This window comes from Mesoplodon bidens, assembly GCF_964165515.1.
Source record: "Mesoplodon bidens genome assembly, chromosome: 6".
Taxonomy (NCBI): domain Eukaryota; kingdom Metazoa; phylum Chordata; class Mammalia; order Artiodactyla; family Ziphiidae; genus Mesoplodon; species Mesoplodon bidens.
In genome coordinates this window covers 8,261,656-8,281,950 of record NC_138162.1, presented here as the reverse complement: position 1 = coordinate 8,281,950, position 20,295 = coordinate 8,261,656, and the positions used below count along the sequence as shown (strand labels likewise).

Genomic DNA, 20,295 nt, shown 5'->3' with positions numbered 1-20,295 from the left:
TCGGGTGGGGCAACCCAGTTCACTGCGTGGCCGCAGGAAAACCCCTCTCAGGCCTCCCCTTGGAGGCTCAGGTTGTGCTGGGCACTTGCTGCTAGCTCTAGACCCAGCTCGTCTTCCTGCAGATGTGGAGCCTGGAGCTCCAGGATTAGGGGCGCCCTGTCCCCTGGCCAAATCCCTGGGTGCTTCGCCTGGGATGGGTGGTCCTTTACCTGGTAAGGAGTTGCCAACCAGCTCCAGGTACTGGTCCAAGGAGGTGAGAATTTTGTAGCCCGCACTGTTGATGACGGCTCGGGGTGGGACCTGCCGCTCATAAGCCTGAGGAGGGGGCAAGAGAGATGGTCCCTGGGGGTTACGTGCATGGCCAAGCCCAAACCCCGTCTCCATCCCTGGCTCCAGGGCCCCACTCAGTGTTGCCTGCCCAAGTCAGGGAAGAGGAGAAGGAAGAAGGGGAGGAGGGGGAGAGAGAGGAGTCTGACCACCACCATGACTAGAGGCAACATGGCGTAGTGACCTGGACCCAGGGTCTGGGCTCAAATCCTGACTCCACTGAGTACCGTCTGTGTGATGCCAAGGATAAGCACCTCCTTTGCTTTAGTTTCCTCATCTATAAAACCAGTGTAATAACAGTTCCTACCTCACAGGGCTGCACGAGGACCCAGTGAGATAATCCACACAACGTATAGCACAGTGCCTGGCACAGCGAAGGTCAGGGAGCACTGCTGAGGTGACTGTTATTATTATCACCACTGCACCTACGGTCTCTACGAGCAGCAGCTACCACTAGCCGAGTGCTCATTACATATCAGGCACTGTACTACGGTCTCTGCATGCTTCATTTCACAGAATTCTCACAAGCCAGAGGTGGGGACCATTACTAACCCCAAGTTCACATCGCTGGTAAGGTAGCCAACCTGCACGCAAACCTGATCTGTCAGCCCCTAGAGCCCAGGGTCTTTGACCATTTCCCTGAACTGTCCACTAACTTCCTAAGTCCCCTTGGGAGGAGAATGAGGATTGGGCGCTGCTTTCTCACACCAGTGGGGGGAAAAAATAGTTCTGACGTAGGAGCTCATACAGCAGGGCTGCCATGCTGCACTCAGCCACTAGGTGTCACACTACTCAACACATTTCTTAAGAGCGGCTGGAACCTCCGGGGCAATGATTTTCAAAGCGTGGTCCCTGATTAGCAGCGTCAGCATCACCCTGGAACTTGTCAGAAATGCATATTCTTGGTCCCCCTCCAGACCTGAATCAAACTCAGGGTAGGCCCAGCAACCTGCTTTTTAACAAGCCCTCCCGGTGAGTCTGGTGCATCCCTCAAAACAGAGGGCACTCAAGCCTGTCCTTCGGCTGTTCTGCAGAAATGTTTGGTAGAAGAAGGGTCTGCGGCTCAGCCAGGTGGGGCTTCCCTAAGGGCCCAAAGCAAAGGAACAATCGAAGGACACCCATCCCCCCACTGCAGGGCACAGAGTTGCAAGGGTGGGGGGCAATCAGGAAGGAAACAGATAGGACCACCACCCAGGGGTCCTCTGAGGCAGGGAACAGCCAGTTAGCTGCTGCTGTTGAAGAGCAAGGAAGGGAGGGGCTGGGGAGCAGCAGGAAGCCCAGGGCAGGAAGGTGGCTGAGGGGGAGGAGGGCGCTGGAAATGGAGAGGTTTGGAGGGCCTCGGGGGTGGGCAGGAGCCAGCGACGAGTGGCCGATGGGGGGAGAGGCAGAGTGAAAGGGGACCCCGGAGAGCTGGGTGCCTGGCTGGATGAAATGCCACTTAGAGAGGGCACGCAGCACAGCAAGGTATGGGGAGGCCGGAAGGGGTGGGGGGGAGGCTGCTGAGGTTCTGCTGTGGGCGTGGCAACAGCCAGCGCTGGGAGGAGGGGAGGGATGCGGGTGGAGGTACGGAGTCTCAGGCTTAGGAATGGGGGGCGTGCAGCATCAACTAGTGTAGAAGACGGCAAGCCAGAGAAAGCTGCGGAGAAGGGGAAGAAGCGGCCTGGCCAGGCCTGGGAGAAGCGGGGGGCTCCGCGGGGCACCCACAGCTGGGACGGGCCGGGGCCTCACCACTTTGTTCTCGTAGAGCACCAGCCCGTAGTTGTGCGGCACGAGGCTGAAGCGGTTCCTCCACTTCTTGCTGTCCTCCTGGTACTGGAAGAGGTTCCCCGAGAAGATGATGCGCTCATCCAAGGGCACCTACAGGAGGGAAAGGGCAGGGAGTGAGACCCAGCACGGGAATGGGGTCCTCCAAGAAGGTGAGCACGGCCTCCATCCTGACGTCACCAAGGCTCCTGAGGCAGGGCTGCACGTCACGCACTTGGCAGAGGAGGAAAGTGAGGCTCAGGGCAGTGAAGGGGGGCCCCTGGGGTCCAGGAGGATCAGAGGTGATGCCAGGACTTGAACCCAGGCCGGGCACCACAATACCGGGCCCAGACAGAATCCCACCCCATCCTGGCCCTAGGCAGACGCGGCTGCCTCGGGACAGGTCTCTAGAGCACGAGGCAGGCTGCTTCCCCGTCCACCCCCACTGCAGTGTGGGTGTGCGACAGTCACTCCAGCCGGAGGGGACACGCTCACAGGCCAGCACCGGTAAGGCCCCAGCATCTGGGCAAATCTCTTTCCAGCTCTGGGCCTGTTTCTCCTTGGGGCAACAAAAACGTGACCACGGTGGCTCCATAGAGCCTCCCCAGCTCTGACAGCCGACAAGATGGTCTCCATGAATCTGGGTGGGGGAGGAGGGGACCTCAGCCTGGAGGGTTGCCGTCTGACCAGCATCCTGGCGGACTAGTGGCCAGTGTGGGCAGCAGAAACGCCCAGACCTTCCTGCAAAGCCCTAGCTTGGACTCGACCGCTGACGCAGTGTGACTTCAGCCCCATCACATCACTTCTCTGAGCCTCAGTTTCCTCACCTGTCAAATGGGACAGTGACAGCACCGACTCCACCGAGGTATCTCGAGGATTCTGTGCAAAGGTCACGCAGGCAGTCGGCACCTGGCAGGCAGTACGATACGCGGAGCCACCACGACCACTATTGGGGTTACTGTCAGTGTCATTCTCCAGCTCCTCAGGCTGACTTATTTGGGGAGGGGGAAGGGTGACTTGCTTCAGGAGGGGTAGGGGTGGCCGTCTCGGAGCGAGTGCTTCCTGAGCAGACCCGCACTGGGAAGCTTCAGGAAAGGAGAGACAAAGGCCACAAGGGAGCAGCCCTCCTCCTGGATGGGAGGAGCTCGGGGAGTCAAATGTTCCTGTTTCTCAGCAGCGTCTATCTGTTCTACAACAAATACAGTGCCTTCTGCAAAAAGAAACATGCATCATGTGTAATAAAGCGAGCAAGTACTGATATGGTCTTAATGGTGCCTAACCCTTCCTAGCTTCCTCGCTCTGCTTCTGGGCCTGCCCCGCAGCTGGAGTCAGAGGTGAGCGGCCCGTCCCCAGGCATCCTCACCCCCAGCCCTCTCGCTTCACATGCAGCCTCCTCTCCCCAGCAACTCCTCAAGGGGAAATGCCAAAACATTCTTGGAAAATGAGGGCCTATTGTGCTCAAACAATAGGCCCCTGAAGACTGCTTCCTACCCAGGGATAAAAATATTTACAGGAAAAGAAAACGGTTACCCCTACCATGCACCTCCCCCCCCCCCACACACACACAGTGGGCTTTGCCCAAGTCACAGAGCTGGGCTCAGTGGTCTATATTTAGACTGGGGCCTACTCTCGAATCCCCCATCTCTCCTAGAAAGGAAAGAGCAGACAGAGCTCTCCCGACACCCTGGTCAGACCCTCACTCCCACCCCCAGGCCCCTGGTCTGCAGTCCTCCTCTCTGCTTAGAGCTGGAGCCCAGGCTTGGGCAGTGGGAGGCTGAGGGCACAAGCTCACCACCCAGGTGGGGCTGCCCAGGCGAGTGGGGCTCAGCAGCACCCCCAAGTCCACCCCTAGATCCTGGGACAGCCCGTAATGGGTAGGTGGTGTGGGTTTGGGTTTTATTTTTAAGACTTTCAAATGGCAGAGTCACGTGTCCACTGGAAGGTTTGCAGGAAACAAAACGGAACCCGACAGCCCAGGCCAAATATTTTGGACTCTGCAAAGCTCTCTGATGCCACGATGGGCATCTTTGGTAAATGGTGAATGGTTAGAGCGCCGTCCCCAGGCTCTGACAGCCCGAGTTCCAGCCCCAGCTCCCCGGCCCACAGGTGACTCCACCTGTCCAAGCCTGTGTCCACATGTGGGATGGGGACGGGACTAAATCACAATCCCTATGAGCAGTGTCGTGCTGGCTGTATGAGCAGTGCCCACACAAAAGGACAGCTGTTTTTATTATTACTATTACTTGTATTATTATTAATTGTATTGTTATTTATTATATTATTATTTCTTTTTTTTTTTTAAGAGGAAAGGTCATTTATTTCCTTACTTATTGATTTATTTATTTGCCACACCTTGCAGTCTGTGGGATCTTCCCCGACCAGGGATCGAACCCATGTCCCCTGCACTGGGAGCACAGAGTCTTAACCACTGGACTGCCAGGGAAGTCCCTGTATTATTATTTCTACCAAAAACAATTTATGTGATGAGGATGATGATTTCTAGTATTATATTGTTATCATGACTTAGCCTCACGACGGTCAGTTTACTGAATGACAAAATGGGACCAAAGATTCCTCCTTGTCAGGGATTGTGGGTGATTTCATCTTACTCTTCCTGCTTACATGTTACTTCTGTTTTCTTACCACCAATACTCAACCTTGTGGGTGTTAAAGGCGTTTCTTATGCAGAGTAAATGCTTAGCCGTCAGGGAACCCCATTTCTGTCTTAGCTTATTGGGACCCAGGTTGCCTGTGACATTTCCTTCAAAATAGGGGAGCCATTCCAGTTCTGCCCACTGGAAGCAGCTCACCTGGGCTGGGTCCAAGGCCATCTTTCCTATTACGCAGGTGTGCTCCTGCCAGATACCCAGGCCAGGCCACATCTGCTGTCAAGGGTCGGGAGGGTGCCATGACATCAGGAGACCAGACAGTCTTTTCTGGGCCCCAAATCAAAGGGAGATGTGACGCTCTGAGAGGCTCTGACACACAGCCTTGACCTCCCCTCCACCCCAGGCAGGCTGGGGGTCAAGACAGAAAGAGACTTTGGTCAGGAATCTGGAACCTGGCTTGAGTCCTGTTTCCACCACCCTGGGCCAGCCATTTAAAGGCTCAGCTTCGGGCCTCTGCACGTGCCATTCCCGTGGTCTGATATTCCTTCTCCCATCAGGTCTTGCACTGAGATGGCCCTTCCTCCAGGAAGCCCTCTTGGGCTACCCAGACAACTCAGGCCCCACTGTCTGAGTCCACCCTGTCATCTCCTTCACAGCGCCCACTTTATCGTGTAAAGGGCTGTTTACTGTCTCCCTGAGTGTCTGGGGGCAGCACGGGCAGCGTGGCCCCAGCACCTGACCCGTCACAGTCAGTGTGTGTCCCGAGTAGGGGGCCTGTCTCTTGGCGGAATCCTTTAGTCTCAGTGGCAGCGCTCCCACTCCACTGACTTGACACCTCCAGCTGTTCCTCCTGCTGAGATGACACCAAAGGGTAACAAATCCTCAAAGCCTGGTCAAGCGATGCCAGCTCCCACCCCTTTGGTCTCGTGATACACAGGCGCATCTTTAGGCACTTGGTTTTGGGGGAGGGTGGGGAGTGGAATGAAACAACTCCCAGGGGCCTCTGCGGGCTCTTCCTCTGCTCTGCCCCCTCCTGTCGCCCCCTGCACACCCCACTGTGCCCACGCCCCTGCCCACACCGTTCCCCCTTCCAGAGACGCCTTCCCAATAATCCGAATCCCACCTAGCCTTCAGAGCACCACGTGATGCCCACCCCCTCCACAAAGCTGTTCTCTCCTCTGGCCCATGACTCTTCCCTCTGGGCACCATTTCACAGACAGAAAAACAGGCTCAGCAAGGTTACCCAGCAAGTGGGGACTCACACCCCCATTTGTTCTCTCACTGAATCCTCATCCTCCTCTGTGCAGGAGGTACCCATGTGGCAGATGAGGAAACAGCCTTGAAGCTTACATCAATGGCCCCGGCCACCAGTTAATAAGAGGATTTGAACCCAAGGCCCCCCGAGTTCTTTCCCACCAGACCACGGGGTTCCAGCCTCCATCCCTCAGCTACGGCACTGCCCCCGGCCCCTCGAAGCCTGATCACAGGATGACCCGGGCAGCCCCAATGAAGGCGACAGGACTGGGGGCGGAAGCTGTGGCGAGGTGAGCAAGGGTGACTTCACAGCCCACCAACCATGGAATTCAGCCACGAATGCCCCGAGCCCCAGGCACTGGGGTTGGCTGGCTGACCAGTCTGATCCCCAGAGAGAAGCTGCTGGGCGCTCTGCCAGGGACCACCAGCCAGGAATAAGTAGCCTCTGGGCTGCCACTCAGCCACTCCAGGGCCGGGCCACCTGCAGAGGAGGGGGGCTGGCACCCCTCCTCCTCATCACCCCTCCCTCTGCCACCTGCCCGGACATCCAGTAGGCAGAGGGTGAAGGTCACTGAAAGGGAATGACCCAAGTAATGGACGTGCAGTGCCCTCAAACAGGACTTCCCCGGGCTGACACAGGGCCCCTGCAGCAACCCCAGAGGAGCAAGGGTTGGCCTCTCACCCCAAGTGCTCAGACCCAGGCCTGGCGGCTTCCAGCTGGGAACCCTGAGCCCCACCAGTGCCCCGGCTAGTCCCTCACTTCCTCGGCACCACTCCCACCCCCAGCCCCATGCCAGGGCCGACCACAGGATCCCCTCCCCAGGAGGCTCTCCACCTCGTCCGCCCAGGCTGGAGCCAGGCAGCTTCCAGTCCTCACTGGACAAATATTTACGGTGCAAACATAATCCTACCACTGATAATAGGATAATGACAAGGCCAGGGATGATGAGTGTCAGCCAGCACCCGCCCAGCCCCAGGCGCCCAGCCGACAAACCTCTAATCCTCACAGCCACCAGGTTCGGGAGGTGTGTTCATCCGGGTTTACAGATGAGTACATGAGGCTCCACAGGTGAGGTAATAGCTCGCGGGCACACAGAGCGTAAGAGAAGGAGCTGGGCTTGGACCAGGCCTGTCAAGATGACTCAGAGCCCCAGCTCTGCTGACAGAGGGGCTGGCCCGGGGGAGTTGCCCACGGTGCTAAAGGGGCCTCGACACCACCACCAGGTCACCTGCCTATTCAGAAGCCGGGTGCGGCCCTTAGAGACCACCCAGCAACAACGGGAAACCGAGGCCACGGAGGCCGCCCTGCCCCTGGCCCAGCACCTCTCACCTTGCGCCAGAGCAGCTGGGCCTGTGGTGCCCCGGTGCCCTCGATCTCATGTCGCATGCTGTTGAAGAGGGCGACACCATACTGGTCCTCGTAGAAGCGGAGGAACTCCGTCAGGATCTTCCCGGTTTTCTCTGAAAGGGAGGGACAAAGGGGCCATGAGGTTGGTGCAGTTGTTTCCGGGCAGCAACCCTGCCCCAGGGAGGGGCACCTACCTTGCCCCAAATCCCAGTTCATAAAATTGTCCGCATCTGCACTGCATTCCTGGTAGGGGTGGTGCATTTCCCACACACACGTGGGTGAGCTTCTGGGCGGGGAAAGGGGCAATGACCCTGACAGAGAAACCACCAAAGACACGAGAAACCAACAGACATGTGAAAAGACACTTGGCCTCACCAGCCAGTGAACAAACGCAAGCGGAACCAAGATTCCGTTTTCCCCTGTCAGACCAGCCAGGACCAGCCAGGACGAGAACAGGCACCTTAACCATATCTGGGGCAGTGGGGAGTTGGGACGGTCTTTTTGGAGGGGGACCACAGCTGCGTGCACAGTTCCAAGGGTGCATGGGTGCCCTTTGATGCCGTACTTGCTCCTGTAGGAACCCAGCCCACAGAACTCACACAAGGACAGCAGGCATCTATGCACCAGAAATCACCAGAAACAAGCCAAGTGTGCACGCGGGGAATGATTCAATACCTAGCAGTTCACCCAGGACGGTCAGAAGATGAAGGGGACCTAAGTACAGGTACCAGCAAAGGGAAGGTGTCCGTACTCTGCCACGTAAAGAAAACAGTGCTACAGAATCCCACACTGAACATCATCTCATTTAAAATTATTCCTGTATGTGCGGATGAGTTATTTATGCTTGGAGACCTCCAGAAAGAGGTCCCAGAAGGCAGCACTCCAGGCGGTTAAGGGCGGCGCATCCGGGTGTGGGAATGAGAAGCAGAGAACAAATTTCATTTTCTGCTTTATTCACTTGTATAGCATTTCAACTATTTTATGAGCATGATTCTTTTCACAATAAAAAAATAAACATTCTAAAATCAACTCATCTACCAAGTTAACAACCCCTTTGCTTTCACTGGCTGTTTGCTTCTCTCTTCGGCTAAAGCAGTTTCTGAACAGAGAAGGAGAGTACTGGGGCGCCAGAGCAGGCCCAGCACATGCTGCCTGGGCATCCCCATTTACAGATGAAGAAACTGAGATCCAGAGAGGGCTGTAACCCACGCCGAGGGCGCCTTCTCCTTGGGCAAGGCTTCCCGGTCCTGAGTAGCTGCAGCTCGAGTCCTGACCTGGGGTTCGTGCTGACCCACTGTGCGGCTCCCCTCTCTGGGCCTCAGTTTCCCCCTGCACACTGTGAGGACCAGACTCGATAATGGACAGGCCCTACCACCTTGGACAGTCTTGGATTCCAGGTTCCAAAGACCTGTTCCTTTCTCAGAGGAGAAGGGGCTGATGTGATGCCGCCCCTCCCATGGGTGGCCTCTGGATACCGAGGGCACCCAGCCAGGACAGCATTTCATTTAATCCTCTCAACAGCTCTACGGGGTACAGCTGGTGTTATCCCAAGTTACAGAGGACACCGAGACTCAGAGAGGTTAAGTCACTGGCACAAGGTCACACAGCTAGTTGAGTGGCAAAACTGGAATGCAGTCCTGGGGCCCAGCCAGGAGGTGGTGGCTGCGGAGGAAGGCTGAGAGCAGGTGCCACATCCCACACCTAGGGTCTCGGGCAGGCCCACCCCCTCCACTCCTTCCAGAGGCAGCTCAGCCTGTGGGTCCCTCTCCACAGGCCTGTGCCCCCCTTTCCTGGAATGAGCTCATGTCTGTTCAGATTCTGTTTGGGGGGAGGGAGGGGAGAACAAATGAGGAGTTTGCTTTGAATGCCTATTTCTTAAAAACTATAAACCACCAGAACTCTCTCAAACACCACGGGAATTGTTTTGAAAAATGATGAGGCGGGCTGGGGGTTGGGAGGTGGGGGAAGACGGGGTAACGCACTGGAGCCAAACAGAGAAAACAGGACCGTAGACAACAGCAATATTGTAATCGTCATCATAATCGCTCCCTTTTATTGAGTGCTAACCCAAGCCAGTGGGTGGGCAAGTTTCACATGCAGGATCTAAAAGCATCTTCACAAAAACCCTAGGGAGTCAGTGCTATTGTTTTCCCATTTTAAGGATGAGGAGGCTTGCAGACCCAGCACTGGAGAGCCAGGTTCTCAGCCTCCAGCCCAGGGTTTTGCCCCAGCTCTGCCGCAAACAGCCGGACAGCCAGTGGGCACTCTCCCAGCACGCAGGATGGGGAGGCTTGGCCCTCGGATCTCAAGGGTCCTTCAGCAACAGCTCTAGGATGCCTGACTCAGCCCTGATGCACCCAGCCTCAGACACAGCGTTGTTTCCAGAAGGGCTAGAATATGCCCTGATGCATGGGAAGCCAGGCCCGGGAGGAAGCTGCCATCCTGTGTCGGCACTCAAACCCAGGTCTGTCCGACTCACAGCATGTTCTCAGCTGCCGGGTCAGCGGAGCCCAGGCATCACGTCCTGGCAGGGGAGGGCCCAGCCAGAAGGCCCAGGCATCGCCCCGTCGAGGGGCACACCAAGGCCCACGATGGGCAGGGCTGTGGGTTGAAGAGGAAGCCAGGGGAGGCCGAGGAAGTGAAACAGAGAACGAGGTGACCCAGATGGAGACAGAAAATGAAGGTGAGACGGACAGGCCTGATGCATCCAGGCTGAGAGGAGCAAAGTATCAGGCAAGAAGGAAATTCATCCTTGACCTCTCACGCTGGGATGCAGAAGAGTTAGCCAAGGGGTGCTGTGGGACCAGGGTCCAGAAGTAGAGGGCGCGAGGAGTGGGAGAGGAGAAGTCACCCGGCAGAGGGTGGAGGGGGGGAGAGGGTACAGGCAGAAATATGGGTTGCCTCACTCGAAGGAGTAGGAAACGAGAAGTCAGCCCTGTGGGCGCTGCACCCCCAGACAGACTGCGGCAGCCCTGATTTCAGCCGACCGCCATCCCAGGCATGCCTTGCTACCCAAACTCGAGAGCCGTATAGACCTGGACCTGCTTTCAGATAAACTCTTTGCTACCTGAGATTCCAGAACCAAACAGATCAGACAGTGTGGGGTCTCTCAGTACCCAAATCTGCCCTCCAACCTGGGAGCCGAATGGATTGGGATAGGGAGGGAGGCTGGCCTCTATCTAAGGACTGAGTGCAAAGCCCGGGAGGGCGGGCCTGGCACACACAGGGGCTGAGCAAGGGGGCTGCCCACTCAGCAAGCGGTTCCTGAGTGCCCACTCCACGCCACGCCCCAGGGGCTGCGGACGCTGCCGCCCGCCCGCCGGCTGAGAGGTTAGGGGCTATAGGAGGAGGGTCCCGGCAGCGCCAGGGAACTGGGTAGCTCAGCTGAGGTTTGGCAGCAGAGAGAATGCTGGAAAGGGAAGACGGTGAGGGAAGAGGGCCACGGGATGGCTTCTTGGCAGCCCGGAGCACATTCTTGAGAGATGTCCTAAGACAACTTGGGAGGAACTGCCACGTGCTGGTACAGAGGAAGTGCCACAGGAAGACAGAGGATGAGGACTCGGGGGGCTGTGCAGGGGGGCCTAGGGGTCAGGGCTGGAAAGCCCTCGGAGAGGCAGGTGGGGGAGGGGGTCCAGTCCCCTCCAGGAGCAAAGGGCTCCCAGAGGAGGAGCCCCGAACAGAGTCCCCCAGCAGCCTCTCTGGCCGGACGCTGCGGAGGAGGGTGCAGGCGGCACTGCAGCCCTGGAGAGGCAGCTCCTGCCTGCTGAGCTCGGGGGCCACGGCCCAGGCAGCCCCCTCCCTGCAAGGCCTGCTCAGCACCCCACTCTCTCCCTCCTTGCCACCCTGCAGCGGCGATCTCCCTGGAGCTGCCAGAGGGGTTTATTGACTCAAATCCCACCACGCAGCCCTGCCTGGGTGTCCACGGGGGGTCCCCGAGGCCTCAGGCGCCCCTCTCTCCTCCACACCTACCTGTACCAGCTCTTCCTGCCTCTTCCCAAGGCTTCGGGAGACACCACATGCCAGGGATTCGGGGCCTCATCAGCCCAAAGGGGACTGTGAGCCAGAGAGGGTGAGGGGCTCACCTGAGGCCACAGAGCCAGACCAAGGCAGTCGGGGTTCTAGTCACAGCCTGCTGACCCCCTCCTGGTCCCGGCTCTGACCACTGTCCACAGGGCCCCACAGGGCATCCCTCCTCGCAGCGGGAAGAGGATAAGTAGGTTGTGGCCCATGTCCAGAGGCAGGGTCGACCACAGGGGTCCCTGGCCCGGGAACTGGGAGGCCCTGGCTAGTTGGAGCGATGCAGTTGCTGCTGGGAGCTACGGAGAGATGCTGGGCTGGAGCAGTCTGAGGATGAGCGCCGGCCTCACCCACCCTCCACACTTTGTCACACATCCTCCCTCCTTTCCTGCACTCAGACCCAGATGCTCTAGGATAAGAAGGTAGGTGGGTACTGACGGAGCCTGCCCTCCAGCCCCAGGCACTGAGGTCAGAACCCCAGTTCTGAAGACCCAGCCCCACAAGCTGCCTAGCTCTCTCAGAACCTCAAGTTCCCCATCTGTAAAATGGGCATAACTGGTGGGTCCAGTTCAGGACCTCCATAAATGTTACTACTAATCACAACCATCATGCTCAGCTTGTAACAATAGTAAGGACTGTTTGAAAGTTTTTTTTTCTTTTTTTGGTGGTACGCGGGCCTCTCACTGATGTGGCCTCTCCCGTTGCGGAGCACAGGCTCCGGACGCACAGGCTCAGCGGCCATGGCTCACGGGTCCAGCCGCTCAGCGCATGTGGGATCTTCCCGGACCGGGGCACGAACCCCTGTCCCCTGCATCGGCAGGCAGACTCTCAACCACTGTGCCACCAGGGAAGCCCCTGTTTGAAAGTTTTATTAGCAGGCATAACTTTCATAGTTTGAAAAAATGCAATAAAGACTTTTTTTTTTAAAAGAAGCAGGAAGAGAATTGCAAAATAATAATAATGATAAGGATCGGTAGGTCTTCATCAAAGACCTGAAAAAGGGAGCGCTCCCCAGGAGGAAGGAACTGCACAGACAAGGTAAGGGGGCGGGAACACCTGGACCGGTGCAAGGACCATGCAGGAACCCAGGTTCCCACCTGATCCTGGTGGGGCTCCCTTGGCATAATCTTCAGCCTCTGTGAGAGCCCAGAACTGATCGCTGGCCCCTCTTGTGCCCCTTTGCCAGTATATGCTGCAGAATTAGGAGGTAAGCTCATCCCACTCAGACGCAGGGCCCGACACACACACACACACACACACACACACTCACTCACTCTCACTCTCTCTCTCTCTCTCTCTCATTCTCTCTCTCTCTCTCTGCCCGCCGCCCCAGGGGCTGTTTTGGAGTCTTTTGTTGAGCTGGTTGAATAAGGGATCTTGCATCTGTATCTCTGGTTCTTAGGATGGCTCGGCCCGCCAGATGACTGGAACCATGTCTCCAAAGCCTGTACCCTTTGGGGCCATCAAGGGTGACCCAGAGGGGCCTCCTTACCAGCCAGTCTTCCTGACTCTGCCCCCAGAACTAACTCCCAGAGTTGACTGGGGTGCCTTTCCACTGAGGACTTGTGTCTGTTCAACAGCTCAGGTAATGCTGATAGATTGTCACCCCCACTTTATAGATAAGGAAACTGAGGCTCAGGGTGACTTGGAGACCTTCTGAAAGACACTTAGCCTAGGGAATTCCCTGGCGGTCCAGTGGTTAGGACTACACACTCTCACTGCTGAGGGCCCCACTTTGATCCCTAGTTGGGGAACTAAAATCCGGTAAGTGCAGCACAGCCAAAAAAAAAAAAAAAAAAAAAAAGACACTCAGCCTAAAAGGGGAAAGAGGTGGGTTTCAAACCTAGTCTCACATCAAAGCCTAAACCTTCCCCCACCTCGTAAAGCCTCTTCATTCCCAACAGTTTCCAAGGCTCTGCCCTACACTTTCTTGCTGGATCTCTGCCTGTTCCCTAGAGGCAGGCAACACAGGCTTTACAATCCCCATTCTACAGATGAGGAAACCGAGGTTCAGAAAGGCAAAATGACTTTCCCAAGGTCACACAGCTGGTGGCTAAGAGCCAAGACTGAAGTCTGGGCTCTCCAGCCCCTACCTGGTCGGAGCTGGCAGGGAAACTTCACTCCTACTGGGTCCTCATTTGTCAATCTTCTGTGGACCTCAGTCTTCCTACTTGCAAAATGGGTGGGTGGGTCCCTATTGGCTCAGCTGATCTAAAATCTCAAAGATGATCTAATCAGTACTGGGCTCGCCCCAGGAGCTGACTGGGATGCTGGCCTCAGCACCATTTCTTCTTCTTTTTTTTTTTAAATTTATTAATTTTATTTATTTATTTTTGGCCATGTTGGGTCTTTTGTTGTTGTGCGCAGGCTTTCTCTAGTTGTGGCGAGTGGGCGCTACCCTTCGTTGCAGTGCGCAGGCTTCTCATTGCGGTGGCTTCTCTCGTTGTGGAGCACGGGCTCTAGGCGCATGGGCTTCAGTAATTGCGGCACGTGGGCTCAGTAGTTGTAGGGCACGGGCTTAGTTGCTCCGCGGCATGTGGGATCTTCCCGGACCAGGGCTCGAACCCATGTCCCCTGCATTGGCAGGCGGATTCTCAACCACTGTGCCACCAGGGAAGCCCTCAGCACCATTTCTGAGCTGCTGGTGAGTCAGCTCTGAGTAGAAGCTGACCACAGCCCCCCTCGGGCTGGACAGAAGAACTGGGGATGGGCAGTGCAGCAAGACCCAGCATCACCCCCACTTGCAAACACGGCACCGTCTCCACTGGGCATTCAGGCTCTGGGCTCAAGTTCCAGCTCTGCTACCAACTAGCTGTGTGACCTCGGCCAAGGTACTTCCCTTCTCTGGGCCTCTGTTTCCCCCTCTGCAAAACAGCACAACAGTATCTGCCTGCTCAGGTTCTAAGAAGATCAGTGGCTAACTAGCATAATGCACGTCACCCTGGCAAGGAGGCATGCTGCTAATGGGGGCTCCTGTAAAGTGCCTCTTGTCTAAGGTTCCTCTAACCCAGGGAGAGGCCCTTGAAACAGGTGGCGCAAACCCTGGCCTGCCCCGGCCCAACCCCAGGACCAGCACCACCAGCGGGCAAGGCAGCCAGAAGAATGTTCATCTCTGATTTTCCAAACTGACAAGTTAAGGATCACACTACTTCCTGCACTCAGAGAGCGGGGGCCGGTCAAGAACTGGGGAGGCCCCAAGGTGGCCTGAAGTCCCCTGGTTACTCTGGGGGCCGCTGTGCTCAGAGAGAAGGGGCTTGCTGAGCTGAGGATGGGAGGAAGGAGTGCAGAGGTCCTCGGAGAAAGGGCCCAGAAAGGTACCTTCCGAGAGCCTCCAGTGCCAAGCTGAGGAGATGCTTTGCCTTCTCATGGCCCTCCCAAGCCCAGCACACGCCATACCTGTGCTAAGCCTCTTACCTCGATCATCGCCCCCAATCCTCAACTCAGCCCTGGGGCAGGTGGTGTCTGAATTGGAGGAATGTTTAAGGCGCGGAGACGGAGCCCCAGAGAACTGCCAAGTCCCTCAGCCGGGAAGCAGCAGAGGCAGGATCTGAGCCCAGGTCTGGGAGCCCCTCTACACTGACAAGGCACCAAGACGAAGAGGACGCTCTCCAGGCAAGATCACATCAGCCCTGTGCCAACCATGGGGGCTTCACGCTGGTCCCGGCCCTGGATTGGCCCGAGCTGAGGGCACTGTGCCAGACCCATCCCTGGCTCATCCGGTCCCTCCAGTGGGCTCCAGGGACATACCTCACCCACGAGCCCGGCCCCGTTTCAGGGCTGAGAGATTTGCCGACTGAAACCAGGAGGGCAGCACCCTGTAGAGTGGGGCAGGGCCACAACCGGCCTGCCTGGTTCCCAGAGCCCGGGGGAGCAGGCCCGGGACAGGAAGGTGGGGGAGGCGACCGGCGATACCAACCCCACCCACCCCAGAGCCAAAGGGACAGCAGAGGCAGAGTGGGGGTAGGGACTGAGTTTCCCTGTGTCACAGAGTTGTCCGAAGTACCACCATCTCCATCACCTGCCTGGCACAGCCAGGGAAGCTTGAGGTCCAGAGCAGTGGTGACACTCTCCTAGGGTCACACAGCATGTCCTGACAGAGCTGGGTCGGCATGCCAGCCCTCAGTGCCCGGCCCAGGGCCTTTCTGCTCAACACCCCCTATTATTACTACTAACACGTAACAGCAACAGCCACTTGCTCAGCAGCTCCTCTGGACCCACAATGGCACTACACATTACATGGAGTTACTCTATGTGTTGTCCCCACTTTACACAGAAGAAAACTGAAATTCAGAGAGTTTAAGTGATTCCTCCAAGGACACACAGCTTATAAATTATATGGACCCAGAACAATCTGAGTGTTAACAGGGAACAAAAGTTTGGGCAAATGCATCTCACCTCCACCTTCCAGACTGCCAGCCCCTGGGGCGCCCCACAGCACTGGCCCTGTGGGTGGCCGCCAGCAGAAAGGCCGACGGGGCTCCTGCTCAGGACCTGTAATCCGGAGGGGGGAAGCTGGCAGAAGGCGGGGAATGACAGGCCCCATCAGCCAGCAGGAGAGGAGGACTGGCAGCGCACCCGTGAGAAGAGCCTGAACCAGCAGCTGGAACCCTGCAGAGCCAGGAGGGGACACGACAGCTGGGCCAGTCCTTGTCCATAAGGGGGACAGCACCCAGCGAGGGCAAGGGACTGATCCAGGGTCATCCGACTTCTGGAGCCAAGAGGATTCCCACCCCAGCCGTGTCCTGCTCCCCAGAGCAAGGCCATCAGGGTGAGGTGGGTGTCCTAGCTGCCCAGGGGTGGGTCGAGAGGCCAGTACAGCTCAGCCCACCTCCACACCAGGCCCCTCCCATCTTACCCCTGCCACAGTCTCCAAATTTCTACCCCCTCGGCTCCCGTTTCCCTCTAATCCTTCCCACACACAGGAACCACGGGGATCTTTTTGTTACAGCTCTCACCCTGAATCTCCCCTGCTCAAAAATTTCCATGGTTCCCACTGCCTTTAGGACAAAGATCAAGCTCCTCGGCGTGCCCGCAGACTCCTGGGTGCCCTTCCTCCCTGTGGGGTCCCTCCGGGTCAGGGACACCCATCCCTTCTCACTCTCCACTGCACCATCCCTTCCCCCGGGAGGTCCCCAGGCTGGGTGGGACCTCCCCCCCTCCCGTGATTGCACAGTGGGTAAGGCCTGTGCCCTGTCTCATACCCCCAGGCAGTACCCACCACATCTGGGACAGGACCTGGCACAAAGGAGGAACAGGAAGGAAGCCCGGAGCGAGAGGCCAGAGGCAGAGGTCCTGAGCCAGGGACCCCGCCCCGCCCCGGTGGGGAGCCGCCGCCCACACTGAGCAGCACAGCTCCGCACCCGCCCCAGAGATTCCTCACCACAGAAAGGGATGCCCAAGCCGGGGCCGCGGCTGGGTCCCGGGGCCACGAGAACGTGCACCATGCTGTCCTTCCTCCCTGCCGGCCTCAGGTGCCCCGCAGGGACCCTCTGCTGGGTCACCCCTTCCCTGGAGCCAGTTATGAACAAGGAAAAGCCTCACTCTGTAATCCAGCAGCCCCCAGCATGCCAAGGCCCGGTAACAATGGACACCTGATGGTGCGCCAGCTCCGTGCTTCAAGTGGGACATCAAGACAGCCCCGAGAAGGAGGGTCCTCATCACCCCCGAGGACAGAGGGGGAAACAGAAGCATGGGGCAGCTAAGGAGCCTAGCCGGCCTCACACAGCTGGTGAGGCAAAATGCCGGCTGGTGACGCCCAGTACCCTGCAGGGGGATTTGCCACACTTTGAGCCCTGGCAACAGCCCTAGGAAGTGGGTACAGGCATCACCCCCACTGAGGACACAGAAGTTGTGAGGCCCAGTGGCTTGTCCGAGGCCAGCCAGCTGTCAAGTGGAGAACCCCAAATCCAAGCTGGGACTCGAACCCAGGCTCTCTGGGCGGTGGAAACATACCGGAGACAGTCACGCGAAGTGCTTTATAAAGGATCTCGCTGGACCCCAGAGACCAAGGCTCATCCATCACCGAATTCTCAGCACCTGCCACGGGGCCTGGCCCACTGCCGCCCGCAAACACATCACGCCAAATCCCTCCCTCCCCCCACAATGTCCCACCTTCCCACCTCCACGCTTTCACTTGTGCTGTGCCCTCTGCCTGAAGCTCCCTTCCCCCTCTTTTCCACAGTTCAAACTCTTAGCCAGACTTCAGGGCCCTACTCAGACATCATCTCCTCCAACACAATGCTTTGCAGTTTCCCATTTGCACGTAATTATAATAATAAGTGGGGCATGAGCTAATGCATGTAACATTTAGCCCAATGGCAGGCACGAAGGCAGCTCCCATCTATGTTAGCAATTATCGTCAACATTATTTCATTCAACCCTCACCCAGATTTATTGTTAAACCCACTTATAGATGAGGAAACGGAGGCTCAGAAACGTGAAGTGATTTCCCCAACATCACACAGGCAAGAGCAAAACCAGGACATGAAGCCAAGCCAGCCTCTGTTCACCACTCTACCCCAGTACCTAGAACTGTGCAAGTCACAAGTCAGGAGTCCCTGTTGACTCTCTGGCAACATTTCCAAACTCGCCTGGCAGCTCCCAGGTCAGGGTGGCATCTCGGTCACGTCTGTATCCCAGGAGCCCAGCGCGGCACCAGCCCTGGGAGAGGAGAGTGGGTTTCTCACAGAGGCAGGTGTGTTCTGGGGCCAAGCTCGAGGCAAGAAGCAAACCCGGGGCTCAGAATGGCCTCTCTGGGCCTTAGTTTCCTCGTCTGTAAAATGGGCATAAGGTGATAGTTTCCCCCTCCCTCCTCACTCAGTGACTAGGGGTCCTCGGGAGATGTTAGCTTCTGTCGTTAACAGTCAAAGCACCCTCAGGAGATGCTGGTTTTGCTGCTAACAAAGGGCCACGTGAGCCTTATAAAGGTTCGTGGCTGTGATCTTAACCTCTAGCACCTGTGGAATCCCTGCCCTAGCGTGTTCCCTCATTAATGGGCCAGGCACATACGCTGGTAACAGGCCACCAGACCTGGGAAGGGCACTCTGAGATCAAGTCCAAGCTCCCCATTGGACAGATGGGGAAACCAAGGCTGGGGGAGTAGGGGAGAGGCAGCCAGGGCCCCCTAGCCTTGCCAGTGGCCCAGCTCCTCCTGAGAGCAGCCTGGGGAGAGGAGTCTGGGGCTTCAGCACCCAGTGGGAAAAACTGCCTCTGGTCTTGGGGTCTCTGGCCTGGATCCCTCTCCCAGAGCCCACCCTCTCCGCCTGGCCATCTCCTCCCCCTCCTCCCCAGGCTTGGACGTCACCTCCTCAGGACCACCCCCGCCAGGACAAGTCCAGTGCCCCGGAGTCTCCACCACCACAGCCTTGGTGGTTTTTGCAACCACCGTGACTGTCTGTGGGGGGGGCAGGGGGGCGGTGGTGACACAGAGACCCAGCGCCAGGCTGACGTCTGGCCCAGCCGGGTGCTCGACAAACGAGTGCTGAATGAACCACCCGCGGTGGGAGGTCACCCAGTTTCGGATGCCAAAATGGCGGCCCCGGGGGCCTGGGAGGGAGGCTGAGCAGGGTAGAGGCTAGCCGGGCCTCCCAGCACGAAGGCAGCTTTGGGGCAAGGCAGGGGGACCAGGAGGGGCCGGCCAGGATCCCTTACAAAGCTGCCTTTAAAGCTCTTCTCGGTTAGCAAATATTTAACCACGGCTCAGCGACCCAGGTCTGGTGGGAGAGCGTGCTCAGAGGAAGGGGGGGATGGAAGGGGGGGCGAAGTGGAGGCCCAGGGAAATGCCCCACCCCCAAAGGCAGACTGCAGACCCGCACCCGCCAGGGGCTGCCCTGCCCTTACACCTCGAGGAGGCCGCCTTAGTGGGAGGAAGTCGATTCCCATCTTGACACAAACAGAAGGAAACAAAGGCCCTCTCATCCCCTCCAGCCCCTCCCTCCCCGCCTGGCAGAGCCCAGTGTCGGCTGTGGGCACCCGACAGTTGGTGGCTTGTTCTGGGAGCCCAGACCCAGGAGTGCCTGCTCCCTGGGAACACAGACCCAAGCTGGGGCAGGTGCAGAAAGGGCGCCAAGGCCCCCCTGCAGCACCCCCAACCCAGGGCAGGACCGGCCCACCCACACCTGCCCTGCGCCACTTCCACTCTCACTAGTCTCCAGAGGCTGGTGTCCTGCACCAGGCCCTGCCACAGCCAAGGCCACACCCCAGGCCAACAGAGCCATGAAGCATGCAAAGGAAGGTTGAAAGCAGCCTGCAGGACCAGCCTCCTTAGACTGCTCACACCGCTCCACTTCCCCCATCCTCCTGCCCCAGAGAGCCCTGGCTTGGGAGCCCGACAGACACAGAACAAACCCCAGCTCCGTGGTCCGGTGCCTTGCTCTGAGCCTCAGTATTCTCCTCCGTGCACTGGCGATAATCGGCTTCTCCCTTGTACGACTGTTGTCATCAGGCCGGGCACAGAGGCGGCTGATCTGTGACGGTGATTTTATAAACACTAACCTCCATCCCGCTCACACCCAATCCCCGTTCCTACTGACTTCTCAGCAACATCCCTCACCTGTTCTCCTACTGACTTCTCAGCAACACCCCTCACCTGCGTGCTCTTCTTTTCTTCCTTGCCACGCCCACTGGAGCATGGTTAAGATCACAGCCATGAACCTTTATAAGGCTCACGTGGCCCTTAGCCCTCTCAGCCTGGAACCTGGCCATCTGTCAAAGCTGCCCCCAGGCCGTGGTGCCCCTCAATACACGTCTGCTCTCCGCCCACAGTGCAGAGCGCTGAGGCTGGACCGGGCGCCCAGGGCACTCTGCCACGGCACCCTCACGCTGGCGGGTGCCCACCACAGGCCCGGACCCGTTTGAGAGCCTACCGCCAACTTTCCCCATAGCACCCAGACTAGAGTTAGACCCTGAGATCCCAGGCAGAACTCGCTGCCTGAGCCCCTCCTCCATGACCAGCCTGACAGCCAGCATCACCACCCAGCCCCTCCCACCAGCCACCAG

General features: G+C 57.8%; 1 protein-coding gene across 1 annotated transcript in view; it reads right to left on the bottom strand.

The window, feature by feature from the left end:
- Positions 1–20,295, bottom strand: part of NIBAN2 (niban apoptosis regulator 2) — a 51,012-nt gene that overhangs the window by 12,804 nt on the left and 17,913 nt on the right. Inside the window, exons 2-4 of the mRNA XM_081236515.1 lie at positions 7,264–7,394; positions 2,056–2,184; positions 210–315 (exon numbers count right to left, since the gene is read on the bottom strand). Of these exons, the coding sequence (XP_081092641.1) occupies positions 210–315; positions 2,056–2,184; positions 7,264–7,394 (366 nt within the window). The remainder of the gene's footprint in view (positions 1–209; positions 316–2,055; positions 2,185–7,263; positions 7,395–20,295) is intronic.